This window comes from Erinaceus europaeus, chromosome 1 (assembly GCF_950295315.1).
Source record: "Erinaceus europaeus chromosome 1, mEriEur2.1, whole genome shotgun sequence".
NCBI lineage: Eukaryota > Metazoa > Chordata > Mammalia > Eulipotyphla > Erinaceidae > Erinaceus > Erinaceus europaeus.
Genome location: NC_080162.1, coordinates 24,002,843 through 24,024,380, shown reverse-complemented (window position 1 = coordinate 24,024,380; position 21,538 = coordinate 24,002,843). Strand labels below are relative to the sequence as shown.

The following is a 21,538-nucleotide window of genomic DNA, read 5'->3' as shown; positions in this document are numbered from 1 at the left end:
CACCTGCAGACCTGCCTGTGAAGCGACTCCCCTGCAGGTGGGGAGCCGGGGGCTTGAACCGGGATCCCTACCTGCGCTTTGCGCCACATGCGCTTAACCCACTGCGCCACCACCCGACCCCCTTGATCATCATTTTTCATATCTGTTTCTTTTTTTTCTTTCTTTTTTTTTTTTCTTTTTTACCAGAGCACTGTTCAGCTCTGGTTTATGATGTTGTGGGGGATTGAACCTGCGACTTGACGGAGCCTAAGGCATGAGAGTCTGTTTGCATAGCTATTATGCTATCTACTCCCACCCTTGTTTCTCATTCTTAACTCAAAACCTAGTAGACTTTTTCTTTTCTTTGCTGTTAGACTGCATATAACCTAAACAAGAATGTCTTTCCTGCCTGGCATTCAGTACAGGTCTTTTTGTTGTTGTTGTTGTTGTGTGTGTGTGTGTGTAATTTAATAATGATTAACAAGATTATTATGTAACGGGGTACAATTCCACACAGTTCCCACCACCAGAATTCCATGTTCCATCCCTTCCATTGGAAGCTTCCTTATTATTTATCCCTCTCGAAGTATGAGCCAAAATTTTTTATGGTGTGCAGAAGGTGGGAGGGCTGACTTCTGTAATTGCTTCTCTTCTGGACATGGGCGTTGACAGGTTGATCTTTACCCCCAGCCTGTTTCTGTCTTTCCCTAGTGGGATAGGGCTCTGGAGAGGTGTGGTCACATTGGTGAGGTTGTCTGCTCAGGGAAGTCAGGATGGTGCCATGGTAGTGTCTGCAACTTGGTGGCTGAAAGGAGGAAGATATAAAGAAAACTGTTCAACGAACAGGAATCCAAAAGTAGGAATAGAGCAGATGAAACTAGGGGTCTTCGTGTGGGAAGAAGCTAGGAAGTCTATTTTTGTTATTTCCATGTGGTCCATGACTTTACTATTTTTTGCCTGAGCCCCATAGCTAACATTCAGATGGGCTAAAACTATTGTCTGGGAAGATGGTGTCAGAGTTGAGAATAGGCCTAGAAAGCTGGATCAGGGCAGAGAGTAGCTCCCACATATGAGGAAAGTATATAAATACCATTAACTGTTAATCATCGATGTGACCTAGGGCCTATATCTATTCATATTTAGTGGTGCAAAGTTTTTATTCAGAGAGGCTTGGCCTGTGGGCATGACTTTCTATTTTTACTGGCCTGTTCTCTGGTCCTGGTCCCAAGGACTCATATTTATTTCACAGTAGCAGTGGTCCTAGCCTGCCTGCTTCTTATCTTTTAAGTGGGGATAATGATGCTCAGCTTTGACTTACATCACAGCGATTTTTGTGAAGGGTTAATGAGCTGCTGAGTTTTGTAAGATACTTTCAGATCCTTAGATGAAAGGTGTTATTTAACCTTAGCAAGGCTTCATGCTGGGAATGCCTTCCCAAAGAGCTCAAAGTACTTGTCAGACTGTCTTCCATTCATCTTTATACCTTCCCTGGTACAGAGGTGGGTGGCTACACATTATTATTAAGTATAAAATAGTGTTATTACTGTTACTTTTATCTGTAAACGGGGTAATTGTGAGAACTAGAAATTGGTAAAACAGATTATGGAAGAGAACCATTGGGAAAACTTCAAAACAGCATGCAATTGCTATTTCTTTTTACTTCAAGTTTCAAAAGTCTAATTGCCATACAGAAAATGGAAAGCATTCTTTCTTGGGGAGAAAAAGGACCCAGTATAATATGCATTGATTGAACACCAGTTTTGTTATATTATGTTCAAAGGGTAGATTTAAGTCAAGTATTTCAAGAAGAACTATAAATTTTATAGGATTTAGATATTTTGAAGTTTCATTTGGACTTCAAAACTGAATTTCTTTTTATTTAAGTGATACTAGACAGGAAATAATTCACTGTGGGCTTCCAACACCGGAAATAGGCTTCCTTTTAGGAGAGTTCTTTGAGAAGAATGGCCGCTGGAATTGGGGAGTCGGAAATACTTTCAGACCTACGACCCCAAAGGCCCTAGACTCAAGCCCTGGCACCACAGTACGTCAGAGCTGAGCTGGGGTCTGGTCCTCCCACGCCTCATGAAAAGAAATACATCTTTTTAAAAAAGAAGAAAAGTAACCATGACTTTATATAAAACTGAAGAAAGAAAATAAGTCTTTGGGAAACCAGATGACCAGGGATTCCCACAGGGTCATCGTGCTACTGAGAAATTGCTATTTTGAAATTTCGAAACTTGAGATCAGGGGGTCAGGTGGTGGTACACCGGGTTGAGCACACGATATAATGCACAAGGACCTGAATTCAAGCTCCTGGTCCCCACCTGCAGGTAGTGAAGTAGTGCTGCAGATGTCTCTCTGTCTCTCTCCTCTACTCCCCCCTCCTCTCAATCTGGCTGGCTGTAGCCAATAAGTAAAGATAATTTAAAAAAAAAAATTTTTTATTTTTTTTATTTTTTTTTTTTATGGTTTCTATCTTTATAAAAAAATTTTTTTTAAGAAATTTCCTTATTATCTTTCTCCCTGCCTCTGCCTGAGATATTCAGTCTCTGTTTTGCAGCTTAATCATGTGAAGTTACATCTGGTCTTTAATGGCACGTCACAAGGACTGAGAGGAAAGAGTAGAAATGCTGAAAAGAATGCAAAGGAAAATGACCATGTTTGGCGCTTAATCTTGCTTCCTTTCACTGTATGCCACCATGTTTGTAGAAAGCAATTTTCCCCTCTGTGTTCTCCATAGGAGATAAACAGGTACAAACTAAAAATGGTAAGCTTCACAGGTCACGAAAACAGGGAACCACAGGGAGATTGGAATCCTTCATTTTAGCCAAAAACATTTCATCTTGATGGCCTACATTTCTTTCTTATGCATAAGAAAAGAAATGGTCTAATCTTCTAAAGATACTGTGAGCAGTCAAGAAAGGATACTGAAGGTGTACCTAGTCGCCTTCAGATGTCTACTTGCTTAGGTTTTAGGTCATCTCCTTAAGTCATCCAAATCAGTACTTACTACCAATAAGTGGCGTTACAATTGTACTTATTTGCTAGTTTGTTTTGTCTGACCAGAGCACTGCTCTGTTCTGAGTACTGAGTGGTGAAGCTTATTGAATGCAAGCACTTGTGAGCTACTGCTTTGCTCTCTCCCTAGCCTGATATCGCAAGTATTTGCAGTCATAAATTCTGTTTTTACTTGCTAATTAAAGCTTTGTTCTGTTGCATAATTATGTCCCATTGCAGCAGGTTGTTGTTTTGTGTTTTGTTTTGTTTTGTTATTCTTAAATGTTGACTTCCAACACAGCTGGGCTATGTGAAGGGGGATGTTTTCAGAAGGGAAGCAGTTTAGGTTTCAAAATCCCCAAGGGAATTGTCATAAAGCAACAGAGGAGGAGAAATAAAGCACAGCTCTCAGCATGATTTAAATGCCTTGACATGATTCTTTTTTAATTTAAATTTTTCTTGCTAGATCTTTTATTTTCTAAACAATAGACCACTCGGCTTTTAGTGAACTACTTCAGGCTAGAAAAAGCAACCAGATTTCTATTTTCTTCCTTTCTTTTCTCTCTCTTTTTTTTTTTTTAAGCTCATAGTCTAAGCTTTTTCTTCTCTCCTCATTCAGGTACTGAGTTAAATGGAGTCATTTAGTTGTTTTGTACTTCCTTGCACCTAGAATTCAATTGTAATTCTTAGATGAACTAGAACTGTCAGACTCTCAAACCAGGTTCAGGATAAGAGGGGGCAGGGAACATAGGCATAACACAGATAAGGAAATGTTGATTTTCAGTCTCTGCAAGTGGTGTTGGTCTGACCCTCTCACTGGTGTCCCAGGCCATGCGCTAAGGGGAAGCACCTGCACTCTAGGGAGAGCGCCTGGAGAGCAGGGATAGAGAGTTCAGGCTCTCAGACTTAGGCTGCTGGGTTTGAATCACAGTATTCTTTTCTAGTCTTTTTTTAAAAAAATATTTTATTATTTTTCCCTTTTGTTGCCCTTGTATTTTATTGTTGTGGTTATTATTTTTGTTGTTATTGATGTCATCGCTGTTAGATAGGACAGAGAGAAATGGAGAGAGGAGGGGAAGACAGAGAGGGGGAGAGAAAGAAAGACACCTGCAGACCTGTTTCACCACCTGTGAAGTGACTCCCCTGCAGATGGGGAGCCAGGGGCTCGAACTGGGTCCTTGTGCTTCGTGCCGCATGTGCTTAACTTGCTGCGCTACCGCCTGACTCCCCTTATTTTCTAGACCTGAGGTTTCACCACTTTGCTTGCTCTATAGCCTTTAACAAGTTGCTTAAGCCTTTCAGACTTCAGATTCAGTGATACAATGGGAATAAGAATACTGGCCTGTTGGGACAGTGGGGATGCTGTCAGGTGACAACAGTGAGTCCACAGTGGAATGCCCAACACGTATGCATGCTCAGTGTCAACTGTGGTTTTTATGCTGTTAGTGCTTTTGTCTGTAGTCATACTTATTACTCACCTTGATCTTTTACTATATAATGATATTAGCATTAGGTAGCTTTGTTTTTTAAAATATTTCTATTTTATTATTGGATAGAGACAGAAATTGAGAGGGGAAGTAGGGGAGGGAGAGAGAAAAACAGCTGCAGCCCTGTTTGACCACTGGTGAAACTTATGCTGTGCGGGTGGGGTCCAGGGGCCCGAACCTAGGACCTTGAACACTGTAATGCATGCACTTAACCAGGTGTGCCACCACCTGGTTCCTTTTTTTTTTTTTAATCCTTTTATACATTTGAGTTTATAAAATTTTCAATGAATGTGGTAAAAAAAAAAATCCATAAGCAAAGTCAAACAACAGATGACAAATGGGGAAGGGGGGTGTATTTGTAGCCCATCAGAGAGAATTCATTTCTCTAATATACAGAGAACCACTAATCAGAATAAAAGGACAGTAGTAAACCATTTATTAGTTGTGCTACAGATTTCATGTCTTCACTAAACATCTTCAGAGCCTACTAGTAAAAACGACATTTCAGAGAAAGGCCTGAAATATGCACAACTAAAGATACAGTCATGTATGTGGAAACTGACCTGAATCTTGCTTGTTTTTACCCATAAAATAGTTCCCATAGGGAGTCAGGCGGTAGCGCAGTGGGTTAAGCACATGTGGCGCGAAGTGCAAGGACCGGTATAAGGATCCCAGTTTGAGCCCCCGGCTCCCCACCTGCAGGGGAGTCACTTCACAGGCAGTGAAATAAGTCTGCAGATGTCTATCTTTCTCTCCCCCTCTCTGTCTTCCCCTCCTCTCTCCATTTCTCTCTGTCCTATCTAACAACGACGATATCAGTAACAGCAACAATAAATAGTTCCCACCCAGACATGACCTACTACTACTAATAGTACCTGGCACTCCTCTTTTTCAAAGAGGAATTTTTCAAAGATTTTCTTTATTTTACTTATTCACTTATTGGATAGAGATGGAGAGAAACTGAAACGGAAGGAGGAGATAGAGAGGAAGAAAGGGTAACACTTGCAGATCTGCTTCATAACATGTGAAGCTTCCCCCCTGAAGGTGGAGACCAGGGTCTTGAACCAGGGTCCTTGCACATTGTAACTCAACCAGGTACGCCACCATCTGGCCACCTCATAACTATTCATACGAAAACTGGGAACTTACCCAAGGGTGAATGGATAGCTGAACTGGAATACTCTTGAGCAACAGAAAGGGCCAGGCTGTGCATACATGATGTACCACAGACAGCCCACATGTGTGCTCAATGGACTGTGCCACCACCTGGCCCCTATGATTTTTTTTTTAATCTCTATGTCTTGCCATCTTTATTTCATTCCACAAAACCATTAGTTATTTTCCTTGTTCTGTGTTATTTCACATCTGTGCCAGTCTTTCTAGGCACACTACTATTATTTTTGTCAAGAAAGAGTAGTGAGCCAGTGATGTCACACCTGGTTGAGCACACACATTATAGTGCGCAAGGACCTAGGTTTGAGCCCCCGCTCTCCACCTCGGGGAAAGCTTTGCAAGTGGTGAAACAATGTTACAGGTGTCTCTCTCCCTTTCTATCTCCTTCTTCCCTCTCCATTTCTGGCTATCTCTCTCCAGTAAATAAATAAATATAATTTAAAATAAATACATATTTTAATTGTTTTATATTTATTTATTTTCCCTTTTGTTGCCCTTGTTTTTTATTATTGTTGTACTTATTATTGTTGTTGCTATTGATGTCATCGTTGTTAGATAGGACAGAGAGAAATGGAGAGAGGAGGGGAAGACAGAGAGGGGCAGAGAAAGATAAGACACCTGCACACCTGCTTCACCGCCTATGAAGTGACTCCCCTGGGGAGCCAGGGGCTCGGACTGGGATCCTTCTGCCAGTCCTTGCGTTTTGTGTCAAGTGCGCTTAACCCGCTGCACTATTGCCCAACTCCCTTAAAATATATTTTAAAAAAACTGTAGCTCATGTTAAGTTGCTACTCTGGTTTCCTTTTCCTTTTTTTTTTTTTTTTTTTTATTGGGTGGGGGGCGTGGAGCACAGACCTCACACATGTAGGGTTTCATTGCTCCAGGCCTCTTTTTCCCATTCACTAGAGACAGAGATGCCGCAGCACTGGAGCTTTCTCCAGTGCCTTATTATCTTCTGTGTGCTGCGGGAGTTGGAAAGTGGGCCATGCACGTAGCAAGGCAGATACCCTAAAGTGAGGGTGAGCTCTTTCTCCAATCTTCCCCTTTCCTTTTCTCTTATTCCCTTCTCCACTCAGCACAACACCCATCAGTCTCCCTAAAACATGATTTATCTTGCTCCACTCAGAAGCCGTCATTGATTCCCCAACACCTAGAATGAAGTTGACCCTTTGAATCTTGAGCTGAGTCCTCTTAATCTGATCCACCCTTCTTCTGTCTCTAGCCTTATTATTATTATTATTATTATTATTATTATTATTATTATTCTACTTCTTTCTAGGAGCCCTGCAAAGATATAACCTGGCATACTTAGCTTGGCCACTGTACATGCTTCTGCCTTGAAGCTGTCTTCTTGTTCACGTCCTAAGGCCCAGGTTAGTTCCTGTTCCCCTCAGCTAGCTTCCTGAGTGTGCAGGCTCTCAGCTTCCATTGTTTCCTTACCTCCTGCCGCACACCTATTGGCTGTACTTTCCTTTCACACAAAACCTTTGCTGATTATATTGCTTTAGGTAGACCTTTATTATTATTTATTTTAGCTATTTCCTTTTCATTTAATTTAATAGGACAGAGAGAAGTTGAGAGGGGAGGAGGAGCTGCAGAGCAGGAGGGAGAAACACCAGGAGAGCTACTTCACTGCTCATGAAGCTCCCCGCTTGCAGGTGGGAATCAGGAGTTTGAATTTGGTTCCCTGTGCATGGTACCGTGTACTGACCTGGACTCCCTGTGCATGGTACCGTGTACTGACCTGGACTCCCTGTGCATGGTACCGTGTACTGACCTGGACTCCCTGTGCATGGTACCGTGTACTGGCCTGGACTCCCTGTGCATGGTACCGTGTACTGACCTGGACTCCCTGTGCATGGTACCGTGTACTGACCTGGACTCCCTGTGCATGGTACCGTGTACTGACCTGGACTCCCTGTGCCTGGTACCGTGTACTGACCTGGACTCCCTGTGCATGGCACCGTGTACTGACCTGGACTCCCTGTGCATGGTACCGTGTACTGACCTGGACTCCCTGTGCATGGCACCGTGTACTGACCTTGACTCCCTGTGCATGGCACCGTGTACTGACCTGGACTCCCTGTGCATGGCACCGTGTACTGACCTGGACTCCCTGTGCATGGCACCGTGTACTGACCTGGACTCCCTGTGCATGGCACCGTGTACTGACCTTGACTCCCTGTGCATGGCACCGTGTACTGACCTGGACTCCCTGTGCATGGCACCGTGTACTGACCTTGACTCCCTGTGCATGGTACCGTGTACTGACCTTGACTCCCTGTGCATGGTACCGTGTACTGACCTTGACTCCCTGTGCATGGTACCGTGTACTGACCTTGACTCCCTGTGCATGGTACCATGTACTGACCTTGACTCCCTGTGTAGGGCACCGTGTACTGACCTTGACTCCCTGTGCATGGCACCGTGTACTGACCTTGACTCCCTGTGCATGGTCCCGTGTACTGACCTTGACTCCCTGTGCATGGCACTGTGTACTGACCTTGACTCCCTGTGCATGGTTCTATGTACTGAACTTGGCTCCCTGTGCATGGTTCTATGTACTGAACTTGGCTCCCTGTCTATGGTACCATGTATGCTCAACAAGGTACATCACTGCCCAGCCCCCTTAATGTAAACCTTTAAATGAAAATAAACTATAAATACCTGTTAACTTACTTCCATGGCTTGCTCGATCTTATGTAAGAATTGATGACAACCCACTTTCTCCTCTTTTAATTCAAATTGCCTCTATGCTCTGTTCTCGAACCCATCCACTGTATGTTCAGCACCTACGTTCCCACAGCCCTCTTCCTGGTCCCCTGTCCGAAGGGAATGCTGCAGCCGACCGACCACCTTGCCTCCACAGGAATTCTCCTAGCCTCTGTCTCTAATCGTGCTGACTTTCATTCCCTAACCCATGTTAATCTTAAAGGTCTTCGAGCTCGATTTCCTGATATTCCTCTGCCACAGTTAAAACGTATTCTTGCTACATGTTCCTCCTGTGCAGGTCTAATCAAAACACCTGCTATTCAGACTCTGGGGGTTAATCCTCGAGGTTTAAAAGCCAACGCTCTTTGGCAAATTGATGTTACCCACATACCTAACTTTGGCAAACAAAAATATGTGTTCGTCTCAATTGATACCTTCTCTAAGTTTATGTGAGCTACAGCTCAGACTGGAGAAAACTCAAAAAAGCTTATAAGCCATATGCTCTCCTGTTTTGTTGTAATGGGCTTACCTCTTCAACTTAAAACGGATAATGGACCTGCTTTTACCAGCAAACAATTTAAAGATTTTTGTTCCCTCTGGAACATTACTCATACTACAGGCATTCCGTATACTCCACAGGGACAAGGCATTGTTGAGAGGGCCCATCAAACTCTTAAGGCTCAATTAAATAAAGAAAAAGGGGAAATGTACCCCCCTAATATCCAGCTGGCAAAAGCCTTAACTACATTAAATCTCTTTAATATTTACAAAAACTCAGACCAACCTCCTATAATTCTTCATTGGCAAACACCACCCACCCTCCCAACTATTAAAGTCAAATGGAAAGACCCACTTGATAAAATTTGGAAAGGACCTGACCCCCTGTTGACTATGGGGAGAGGTTTCGCATGTATTTTTCCACAAAATTACTCCAAGCCTGTTTGGGTTCCTGCCCGCCATGTCCGGCAATACCCACATGATGGCGCTGATATCCCTGAAGAACAAGAAACACTGCAAGAAGACTGGCTGCAAGAGGACTGGCTACAGGATGCACCCCAGGATCCATAATACAGCATGGCAGAATAAAAAAAAAATCTGATTCACAGAACTCTTCCCCCCCCCATGAATGTCTTATGCTATGACTGGCCAGTTGTGTTTTGTGAGTGAGTGAGTGAGTGAGTGAGTGAGTGAGTGAAAAAAAAAAATTGAGTGAGTTGGGTGACCAAAATTTTTGTATGACCCATTGTGCTCAGAGTACTCTGAAAGTTAACTGACTTTATATAAAACGGCTGGACGCAGCCATGGTTTCTGGAGACGTCCAGAAACAGTCCAAAAATTGTTCATTCCCCCTTTTGATTTCTTTTTTAAGTCTTGATATCAATATGAAATGTTTAGTCTTAAACTTTGTGAGTAAAGATGGTTCAACTATGACAGTAGATCTAAATTCACATTTGAAATGATATGTCTTATTTACAAGTTTTTCTTCTCCTGTGTGTTATAAACTATATGTTTAATATGCGTGTTTCAAGTTTGGTAAACATTAACTTAACAGTTAAATTGTAACTTCGAAGCTACATTTTTACGAGAAGAGGTAAAATCAATTCATTTAAGTAACTGAGTGTTTAAGGTAAAACTCTAAATATTCAATGTGACAATTCATCATCTCCTAAGTTAAAATACAAATCCTCTATACAGGACATTTTTGGAGGGCCCCCAAATTTGGCATCAATCTGATATTGTAAATGTACCAAAAAAAAAAAATTTGTCACTAAAATGTGTTAACTCTAGTAACCTGAGTTTGCTTAAAAACCCAATGTAAAAATAGTTAAGAATCAATATATGTGACTTAAATTCGGTATGAAAATTTTGCTATATAAAGACTGCTACATGAGGTCACATAAGATGACCTTTACACGAAATTATAAAGATACCTAAACGAATTATAATCATTGAGTTATCAATTGTAGTAAACTTCTAATTTGTTACAAAGTTTTTTCATAAGTAATTGACTACAGCTATGACAAGCCTTCGCATAAAGAAGCATCTGCTCATATAGAATCCCCAGAAATCCATCTTGGACCCCTGAACTCTGACATCACCCACAATTACAGCCATCCCCCGAAACCCATGATGTGACCTGACACAATCTGGAGAACCTGATTCACAGACTCCAAAGGACAAGACTTTCCTACTGCCTTTCTCTCAACCATCGGTGTCTGCTCTTCCTGCTTCTGTTTCGCCCACCATGTTTTGGCGGTTCCAGGTCACTCTCTACAGAGAAGAAAAGTTCCAGTGGCCGTCCTCCTCCATCAAGATAGACGTGTGACATTTATTTCCTGGCCGTTGACATTGGACTGATGCTTCTATAGAACTTGCTGGACACTCCTTTTATACTGCTGGACTTCTTGAAGAATGACTGTAGCAGTTCATAGAACTTTCCACCAGCTGACTCGGGATTTTGCAATGCCAGATCACCCCTCTAGCCCCTCGGCTTATCAGGCCCCCACTCCTCCACCCATCAGGCTCACTCTGTCTCTTGCTACTCTTACTTATCCCTCCCTGTCTTGTGTTTGTTCTTTTTGAAGACACTTACACACTATCATTCTGCTTTCTTCCCAACAGGTTTCTGTTCACCCCTATACTGCTATTCCCCTGACAGAGATGAAGCCTTTTACAGACATTGACCCAGTTCTATATGGCCATTAAGTAAGAGGAAGATGTTGGGGAATTGTGAGGATATGGTTGAGCTTGGAAGGGCTTGAGCCTGAGGGGTGTGTCAATCCTGTTAGTCTCTCTCTCCACGGAGAGGTTGAGCAAGGAGGGACAGTAGAACCCCAAAAAAGGTGTGCCTCTTATCAGTCTCCCTGCCTCACAAAGTGCCCCGCACTCCTGATACTATGGCAAATAGTTAAAAAGAAAGGGGGAGATGTTGGGTAGTATGCCACCTCCCCCTGGCTTCTGCTTAACCATATGCCTATATAGGGATTTACTGATACCATTCAAAGCTTTGGTCTATTTACATAAATCACTTTTACATTTACATAAAGCACTCCCTCCAGGGCATTGGTGGTTCAGTGATAGGATTCTCGCCTCTTCCGCCCCCTCCTTGTCACACTCTGATTTTCACCAGTCACTTTTCTCTCCACCCTCTCTATATCACATCCTGTTTCCACCCTACTTGGAGAGTATAAAAACAGCTGCTCTTCTGATTAAAGACACTTGGAAATTGCTTTCCGGCTCCGAGAGTTCCAGAGTGTATCTCCTGCGGAAGTTAGTGCGGCACGAGTTCCTGATCCCTCTCCCACACAGCAGCCTAGATCGGCTCCAGTTGAGTTCTCTCCAAGCCAGAGAGCACTAGCTCGGGAAGAAGTACCCTCAGGCTATCCCGGCAAATACCGAAATGTGCCCAGACCACAAAGTAAGCCTCTCAGTATCTTTTCTGAGGATAAATATATCCACATCATCAACATTTTTCTTTTGGGATACACACCTTGCCTCCCTAACTTGCTGGCACACACCAGGGAGACAGAGCCACAGCATAAGTCTCTTTGCATGACAGTGTATAACATTGGTGCTTGGTGACATCCCACTGCAGGATTCTGAGCTAAGAAAGGCCTTGATAAAAAATAAATGCACAGAAATTTGAAGAAGTCTATGAAACGTTCATTACTAACTGCAAATTCTTTCTTGAGAAGTTGTTACAATTGAGATATAACTAGAATATAATTTGGTAAGTCTTGATCAATATTACTAAGTAGTGACCTATAAATATAAACAGATGCATTCCGTATCTTTCTCTTTTTAAACACAAGGTACACAGACATCTACAGCATCTCTGTTGTTTTAGCCAACAAATATTTATTGATTATATGCAGTCTACAAGATAAAGTAATAACTTAGCTGAGAATAGCAAAATAGATCCTTCCTCTGTAGGGCTCATACTTTTATTATGAGGCCCTAGAAATAACTGCTAGAGCTGAAACAAAAATAGGACTAAAGATATAACAATGACTGACTAGACTACACGATGACTGAAAAATCATTAGTAAATCCTCACAGACACACAAAGAGAATAGGGACATGGAGGCAGAAAAGAAAGACTGGCATTGCACTGGGGCTTCTTGATAAGAATTCATTTGATAGTAACATAAAAGATGGGGGAAGGATGTCAATTTAGGAAGGCAAAATGATTAAACTGTTAAGAAAATGAGATATTAAAAACCTCATGGGAAATATGTGACTGTTAGTGCTTTACAGATTATATATAAGGAAAGTATTTTGACTTGTTCATTAATGATGCTCACTTGTGGTCTAGTTAGTATGGTGTCGCCAAAGTGTCACAGCTTCTGTCGGGCAAGTTTACCCAGGATGCTCCACACCTGCACTTGTCTTGGGGGGAGTGGAAGGAGTTATATTCAGTCCTCTTTCATAGATTTCGTGATTGTTGCATTGAAATAACATCCCAGCTAACTTCATTTGCACCATGTTTATAATTGACTTTAAAGCACGAGAATTTACCTAGCAAATCATGCCCACTGGAGGTTTTCTGTGTGAGGCAGAAGGAAGGCAGAGGCAGCTTGCTTTCTGACTCCTAGTTGTAGTATCTTCATTCTTTAGGAACAGAGGCACAAAGAGAAGGGTAAGGACCCATTCACTGCAAATCCTTACAAAGTAACTTATAAGTATTACGAGTTCCTTTTAAGTTTTATTTTGTCTAGTGGGTTTATTGCCCCTTTGGCTATATGGGGTTTTGTACCTAGAAGGCTTCAGTGTGCAAAGCTATAAATCTGTCAGTCTCTTTGACATAGCTTTCGTGGCAAATTAATGTTCAGCAAAAGGATTAGTAGATCACCATTTCAGGCTGTTATTTCTTTACTCAAATGGGTGGATATGGTTTGAACAGGCTGCCAAAGCCAGGAAGAGAAGTTAATTGTGTAAATCAGTGCAGGCAAGCAGATCACCTGCTGAAAGCCAAGACAATGCACAACGACCTTGAGATGGATCTTTGGGGGTCAAGTTGATGTCATCCTGAAGAATCAATGTTTACTGGATTTTATAAAGTTAGCTTTTAATGAACCCCAGGCACTTTGTTAGGCCATCAATTGCAGGAAGAGGAAAGGCAAGAGTGGCTGCAGTCCCTGGCTGTGACTGCATCTGTGGAGTGCCAAGTGAAGAGAGGCAAGTCGCTTGCTAATGAGCAAAAGTCCACCCTTGGGTTCTACTGAAGCACTGTTAGTTTTGCACATTGAAAGGCTTTCTTGGGATCTTATTGACATTTTTGAGAAAGAGCGTCTTAACGTCCTGACCTGAAGGTGAGCCCTTGACTGTGACACTCCTTATCTAAGCACAGTAGCTTCATTTTCCTCGGGTGAAGTCTGATGTCATTTTGGATTCTGACTTATAAATGTGCTAATCACAGGAACAGGCCCCTCTCAAGAGTATGACTCATCCTCTCCTCTGATACACTTGAAAGCTTTTACAGTGAAGAATTGTAGTAAAGAGCATTTACCTTGGGACACTGGCTTTTATCCAAGCCTATAGAAAGGATTGTGATATGTACTGTTATCATCCAGCACAAGTGTTCTTCTGGCTTTTTTGTGTGGATGAGTGTTCTGTAACCACACTTACTGTCAGTCATTTGTGGAACAGGAAACTTACTGTCTGCTTATTTTAGTCAGTGCTTCTAATAAGTGCAGTTTATTAGATAGAGGGGACTGTAGGCTATCCAATTTGGTCCTGACTGAGACAAAACTGGCCTCTTACATGATCAGTAACCGAAAGATTAAGCCCTGTGAGGCAGGGTATGGCTTTAATGATGTTTGTTACAAGTTTTTGGTCATAACTGCTCAACAGATAAATGTTGTAGTTCACTTCTTAGGCTTCTTTCTCTGGTCATTGTTGTTGTCATTGTTGTCAGAGGAAGCCATATATTTAACCAGAAGGAAGAGCTGCTGTTTATTTGTCTAGTAGCTCTTCCTCTTCTCTCCTTTCCAGGGTCATTTTTCAGAATAAATACTGAAAAGAAACAGCATGAGAGATTTTTTTGAGATTATGGTTCTTTTTTACAAGACAGTATGATGATTTAAGTTTTCATCTTCAATTTGTATGCTCATTTTATTTTTTTCCTTTTCAGCAATTTGAAAACTTCTACTTTGGCACTCTAAAGCTCAATTCACTTCACATCTCTCAGAGGTTCACGGTAGACAGCTTTGGAAACTATGCCTCCTGTGGACATGTTGACTTCTCCTGAGGTGGATCTTGAGAAGCACTAGATGTTGAATACCTACACCCCCTCCCAAGCACCTCCATGAGGTTCTGAAGGGAAAGATCTTCATTTTAATGCCAAGAAGTGTGGAGATTTGGATGATAACTTTCCTTGATGGTTCCCTGTGAACAGCGTGATTTCTGATGGTTGTTGACAGTCATCAAACAGTTCATCAAGATGGCTGTACTTCTCTATAAATGAAGCTTTTCTCTGTAAATGTACTTCTCTATAAATGAAGCTTTTCTCTGTAAATGTACTTCTGAAAGCCATTAGAATTCAAGTCCTGTTATTTCTTATATACTTATTGATTTTAACTCAGCCAAAACTCTTCTGTGTTATACTTTAAAAGAAAATTAAGGGAGTCGGGCGGTAGCATGGGGGTTAAGCGCACGTGGCATAAGGCACAAGGACTGGCGTAAGGATCCCGGTTCAAGCCCCGGGCTCTCCACCTGCAGGGGGTCACTTCACAAGCGGTGAAGCAGGTCCGCAGGTGTCTCTCTTTCTCTCCCCCTCTCTGTCTTCCCCTCCCTCTCCATTTCTCTCTGTCCTATCCAACTACAACGACATCAATAACAACAATAATAACTGCAACAATAAAACAAGGGCAACAAAAGGGAAAACAAATATTTAAAAAAATTTTAATTAAGTATTTTATTGATTTATTTGCCCAGATCAAATGTTTATCATTTCTAGCTTTATATTTCCCATCCCCTCTTAAGCTTTATGAAACATTTATTCTTAATGATAAAGATACAGAAAGTACACAGAGGGGTACCAGAGCTCAGCTCTAGTTGATTGTGGTGCTAGGATTGAGCCTGGGACTTCCGAGCATCAGGCCTGACAAGTCTTTTGTATAACCATTATGCTGTCACATCAGCCCTGCCCTAAGTTTTAATCACTACCACATACCTTTTCTATTATGGGACACACACACACACATACCTTTGCCATCTTTATCATTTTTAAAACGTGGTACCAGGGAATGAACTCAGGACCTTCTGTATGTGTACTGCTGCCTAAGAAGACTCCTGGGTCCAGGACTTTGAGCCACGGTGAGGTGCATACTATACCAGGTAAGCTCTCTCCAAGCCTGCCATATTCACCATCTTGAAGTTACACTTCAGTTGTGTATATTCACAGTGTTGTAAACATAGCCAGAATGTTCTCCCCTTGCACACCTAGAACTTTCTGTTTATCCACTCATTCAATATCGGTAGGCCCCTTTCAACCTCTTGGCTATTTTTGAATAGTGCTCTATGAAGTTAGACATCCAAATCTTTCTAAGACCCTGCTTCTAGTTTCTTCACTACTCAGAATTTATATTTACCCAAGCAACTGTGTTAAAAGTTTTTACTTTACCCTTTGTGCTCTTTCTTCTGAAGTTGCTTTTTTTTTGTTTGTGAGATTCCTGTTCCTTGACCCTTCTCTAACCCTGGCCTCCCATACCCCTGGTGGAGTTACAATGTATTCTACCTTGTTCCTGTTTACTTCTCTGGCAAGCAGTAGTAGAAACTAGTGATGATGTTAACAAAACTGAGCAGAGTTCTCTTCCTTAAGACCTACAAAGCAAGGCGTTCCCAGTGTGCCCCACCCAGCCATCCTGCCTTAAGCCATCTCACTGTGACCTTTCATCTCCCCCATCTCACATCCTTCCGACTGTCTTCTCTTTTCTCTTTCCCTCATTCCTTATTCTAGTATTTTGAAACTTTTGTTTCTTTTTGAGTATTCTGACTCTGAACCCTATCCTGCATGGCATGCTCCCTATACAGTGAGGTTTATGTCTAGCAATCAGAGATTTATTACATCGTTGTTGTGACTGCACAAATCACTTGTGAATGAGTGAATTTACAAGGGGACCAGGTGGTGGTGCATCTGGTTAAGTGCGCATATTACAGTGCACAAGGAGCCAGGTTTGAGCCCTTGGTCCCCACTTTCAGGGGGACAGCTTCATGAGTGGTGAAGCAGTGCTGCAGGTGTCTCTCTGTCTCTCCCTCTCTATAACCACCTTCCCTCTCAATTTCTGGATATGTCTATCCAGTAAATAAAGATTTTTTTTTTAAATGTGTGAATTACCAAAGTGGTTGTTTCTTTTTCTTTTAGCATTTCTGTTAGTGTGGCCATAAAGTTTCCATTCATTTCCCCTAGTCACTATATTGGAATGTAATGTTGCCAGCACTTATACACTGGCACAACTATTTAATTTATCCAAAACTTACTTATTGGTGGCTGCAGACATTTTTCCCCAAACACTTTCTACTCGAAGTATTCATTTTTTGGTCTCAATAGTGATTTTACCCTGACCACCTGTGACTGTTAGCGCATGGGAAGGAGTGCTCCAGGGAGAGGACCCAGCAGCAGATCTGGAGTTCAGAACCCTCTCATCTCCTCACGACTTCTGTCTTACTGATTTCTTTCCTGGCAGCTGCCATTATGCAAACTCATCCAGGAAATAAAGATGTCTTCTTTTGGTTGTCAGAGATTTATGACTTACAATTTTAGTAAAGTTTTTTAAAAGTGAAGCCAGGGGTTGGGAGGCAGTGGCACACCTGGTTAAGCACCCACAATTACCATGTGAAGGCACCTGCGTTCTCTCTGCCCTAATCAATAAAATAGAAAGAAAAAGGAAAAAATAGCTACCGGGAGCAGTGAGTTCACGGTGCCTACACTGCACCCTAGCACCCTAGCGATAACCCTGGTGGGGGAAAAAAAAGTTGAGGAAATTAATTACCTACTGGTAGTACAGAGAACATAAACAAGCTTGAGGCTCCTGGTTTGATCCCCTATGCTGTGTGGACTGGAGTGGTGCTCTGGTGTGCCCCCCCCCCCCCTACAGAACTGTATTACATGAAATAAAGTAAATTAAAAAAAAAATTGTTGTCTTCATAATCTCACCAATGTGTTATGGAACCTCACATCTCCAGAGTCCTACCAAACTAGGGGAAGATAGAAACAGGCTGGGAGTATGGACTGACCTGCCAACTCCTATGTCCAATGGAGAAGCCATTACAGAAGCCAGAACTCCCACCTTCTGCACCCCATAAGGAATTTTAGTCCATACTCCCAGAAGGAGAGAAATAATAGGAGAAGAATGACCAGAGGACCCTGAAATTAAATTATTTCAGGACCTGGAGAGAGAAGAAAAAGAAGGGCATTCAGAAGTAGTAATAGGTATAGCTATGACAGGAGTGGTGGGGGGCAGGCGGTGGCACACCTGATTAAGTGTACATACTACAGTGTGTGAGGACCGGGGTTTAAGTTCCTGGTTTCCTCACCTGTAGGGGAAAAGCTTCACGAGTAGTGAAGTTGAACCGCAGGTATCTCTGTCACCTTCTCACCTCCCCTCTCAATTTCTCTCTATCTCTAAAGATTTTTAAAAAAGAAAGGAAGAGAGGACAAGGCCATAGGAAAAAAAAATGGGCAAAATCTATATATTATATATATATATATAGTTATAATAGTCAACCCCTATCTGTAACCTTTGGAGAACTGCTGTACTTTCCAGCGGAGGGAGTGGGGATACAGAACTCATGGTGGGAATGGTGTGAAATTATACCCCTGTTATCTCATAATTTTGTAGATTAATATTAATTCACTAATAAAAATTATTTAAAAGATATATAATAATAAAATTGTATTAAGTGTAAAGTCCTCAAAAAATTCTAATGCTAGGTATCAAATACTAATTTCTTTTAAAAAACAAGTTGATTAATTTTATGTGGTGCCAGGGGTTGAATCCAAGGCCTCACACATGTAAGTCCTTCATTTCATTCACTGAGCCACCTCTTTGGCTGCCAAATAATTTCTCTTTTTTAATATTTTCTTAATAGAATTGGAAATTGTGTCAACTAGAAGTGGGAGGTAACTGAATTTAAAGATTAAGTGTTTATTCATTTATTAAAGCATATTTTTCACAAGTTATATGCTTTTTTCACTCTCATAACTGCACATGGATTTTTCCAGAGACTCCATGACAGTGATGTCATCACTCTGGTGATTAATGGGGCTTGTGTTTGTATAATTTTGTGTTTTTAGAATTCTGTAAGAAGGGGCCAGGTGGTGGTGTACTGGGTTAAGTGCATATAGTACAAAGCATAAGGAGCCACGCTCCCAACTCCCCACCTGTGTGGGAGGGGAGGTCCACTTCACAAGCAATGAAGCAGGCCTGCAGGTGTCTCTCTCTCTTTCTCCCTCTGTCTTCCCCATCTCTCTCAATTTCTCTCTGTCCTATCTAAAAGGGGAAAAAAACTCTAATAAGCATTGGTAGAATTAGGATTGTTTTTTGTCTTTCTAGAAGCTTGTAAACAACGTTTTGAGCTGGGTAGCCCTGAAGAAAGAAAATACAGTTTTAACTGCTATTACAAGAAAGAGTAGGGGCCTAGGCGGTAACGCAGCAGGTTAAGCGCACATGGCGTAAAGTGCAAGGACTGGCGTAATGATCCTGGTTCAAGCCCCCTGCTCCCTACCTGCAGGGGGGTCGCTTTACAAGCAGTGAAGCAGGTCTGAAGATGTCTCTTTCTCTCCTCTGTCTTCCCGTCCTCTCTGGATTCCTCTCTGTCCTATCCAGCAACAACAATAGCTATAACAGCAATAACAATTACAACAAGGGCAACAAAAATGGAAAAAAAAAATAGTCTCCAGGAGCAGTGGGTTGGTAGTGCTAGCACCGAGCCCCAGTGATAACCCTAGAGGCAAAAAAAAAAAAAAAAAAAGTAAAACACTTTTAGGAAGGAACAACACCGTTAGAAGCTATGTAACTTTTGATGGAACTGAAAGAAATTTTCCAATATTCAGGGTCTCCTCCGACTAAATTTTAATGACTAAATTGTAATGTTCGAGAACTTGCTACTGTGTTTAATCATATCCTTCTTTAATAAGTCCCACTTTGCAAGTCATCCTGCACTGAAATAGAGTTGAATTGCACCTACCATCACTCCAGCTGGTTTCTGAGGCGCTGACTTCATCCTCAACTCCTCTAAGAGGAGGAGAGGGAAAACTTCTCACCACTACAGAAAATTTGTGTTGCTATATAAGGGACTTTATCGTGGAAAGTAGTTTTGATATTTTGGGAGGTGGCCCCATGAGTTACCCCCAAATGAACTCCCAGCTCATGCTCAAGACATGATATCTCTCTATTGTTTACTTTTGCTCCAGAGTTTACTGAATGCGGTATGAATGAGAATCTAGCTGGACAGTGAACAAGCCTTGGCTCAGGTTCCTCATGAATCACATCCATGAGTCAAGAAATATCTCTCACGTCCCACCTTGATATTTGCAGGGAGCATGGATAGCACGGCTCTAGGTCAAGTGGGGGGCTGCTTTTGTGTCTGTTGCTTTGATGTTGATTAAAGTTTTTTTTTTTGGTTGAATACTATCAAAGAGCTTGGCCAAAAGCCACTTTTTTTTCTTTTTAGTGTTCTTTCTGTTTACACCAAACCAGCGGCTGCATTTGCCACAGTTCTGTTTCCAGCTTCAAGATGTTTCCCTTATCCAAAAACGTACCAAGTCATCTCCAAATTCAAAGCATTCGGCAAATAATGGCAAAGTAGAGCCACCAGAAATGGAACCTGGTTTCCATGCCAGCTATGGTGATGCTGTGTTCGCTGGCGGAGCTGCTTTTTGTGTTGCTCTGTGAATGTATACAGCGACACAAATTGGAGTAGAATGGAGCCTGGCCCCTCTTGGCAATCGCCTCAAAGGAACAGAGAGATCAGTAATCATCCCAGCTGCTATAATACTGAATTGTTTCAAAAGCAATTCATAATGCCAAGTAAAAGCACTTTGTACCCATTAAAATAAGGCATGATTGAAGAAGGAAAATACATTGGTAACTTCCCCCCAAAGTTCTTTTTAATAAATGCTCTTTTAAAGATAAAATAAGTTTACTTTGTGAAATGAATATCATCAAGCTATATACCTTATGTCTTTTCAATGTGTTACACTATGATTTAATTAAAAAAAAAATAACAAGAAGTTACTGCTATGCATTTAAGCACCTATCAATATCATTCTAAGTAATTTTTAAATAACAGCCAAATATCATGGGATATATGAGTTTGTCATTTATCTGTGTATCAAACCACTAAAGCCCCCTTGAATGGGCTGTCCTCATTTAAAAATAACAGTAAGAAGTTGGCCTGAGGAGGGGCCGGGTGCACCTCATTGAACGCACATAGTATTTAGTGAAAGGATCCGGGTCTGAGCCCCTAGCTCCCCACCTGCAACAGAAATGCCTCAAAAATGGTGAAGCAAGTCTGCAGGTATTTATCCTGCTCTCCCCTTCTCTGTCTCCCAACCTCTCTCAATTTCTCTCTGTCCTATCCAATCAAAAAAAAAGGAAAAAGAAAGGCTGTTAGGAGCAGTCGATTTGTATAGTGCCAACAGGAGTCCCAGTGATGACTGTGGGGGCAAAAAAAATTCACCTGAGGTCACAGAGCAGTGTTAGTGGTTCCTAAAATGTGGTCTGTGAACTCCTAGAAATCCTTGAAAACCTTCCAGTGGGAGGTGCAAGGTCCATACCATTTTCTTAATAGCACCAAGGTATTATCTGCTTTTTTAAAAAAATAATAAATAAATAAAACTCTCATTTTCTTAGGAGTATACAATGGAAATTTTTCAGGCTACATGACATAATATCATTACTTTGGTGGCTAATAGAATATTTGTACATCTTTGTGTTCTTTAGAATTTGTTAAGTTGGTGGGTGCTGGGCAGTGGTGTAGAGTGCACAAATTACCATGCACAAGGACCCAGGTTCAAGCCCCGAGGTCCCACCTGCAGAAGGAAAGCTTCATGAGCTGTGAAGCAGTACTGCATGTGTCTCTCTCTTTATCTCCCCATCCCTCCTAATGTCTCTCTGTCTCTATCAAAAAGAGAAATAAATTTGGCCACTGGGAGTGGTAGAGTCACTGTGTAAACACTGTGC

At 41.8% G+C, this 21,538-nt stretch overlaps 1 protein-coding gene across 5 annotated transcripts in view; it reads left to right on the top strand.

The window, feature by feature from the left end:
* ASCC1 (activating signal cointegrator 1 complex subunit 1) overlaps nt 1-16,667 on the top strand; it is a 116,929-nt gene extending 100,262 nt beyond the window's left edge. Inside the window, exons 10-12 of one of the 5 annotated variants that reach the window (XM_060202182.1) lie at nt 7,202-7,297; nt 12,857-12,990; nt 14,485-14,622. In XM_060202182.1, coding sequence (XP_060058165.1) covers nt 7,202-7,297; nt 12,857-12,946 — 186 coding nt within the window. In that variant the 3' untranslated portion in view covers nt 12,947-12,990; nt 14,485-14,622. Of the gene's footprint in view, nt 1-7,201; nt 7,298-11,946; nt 12,013-12,856; nt 12,991-14,484 lie in introns of those variants that run through there. The other 4 variants (XM_060202135.1, XM_060202344.1, XM_060202236.1 and 1 more) reach the window with 4 other exon arrangements.
* Nucleotides 16,668-21,538: the final 4,871 nt, after the last annotated feature.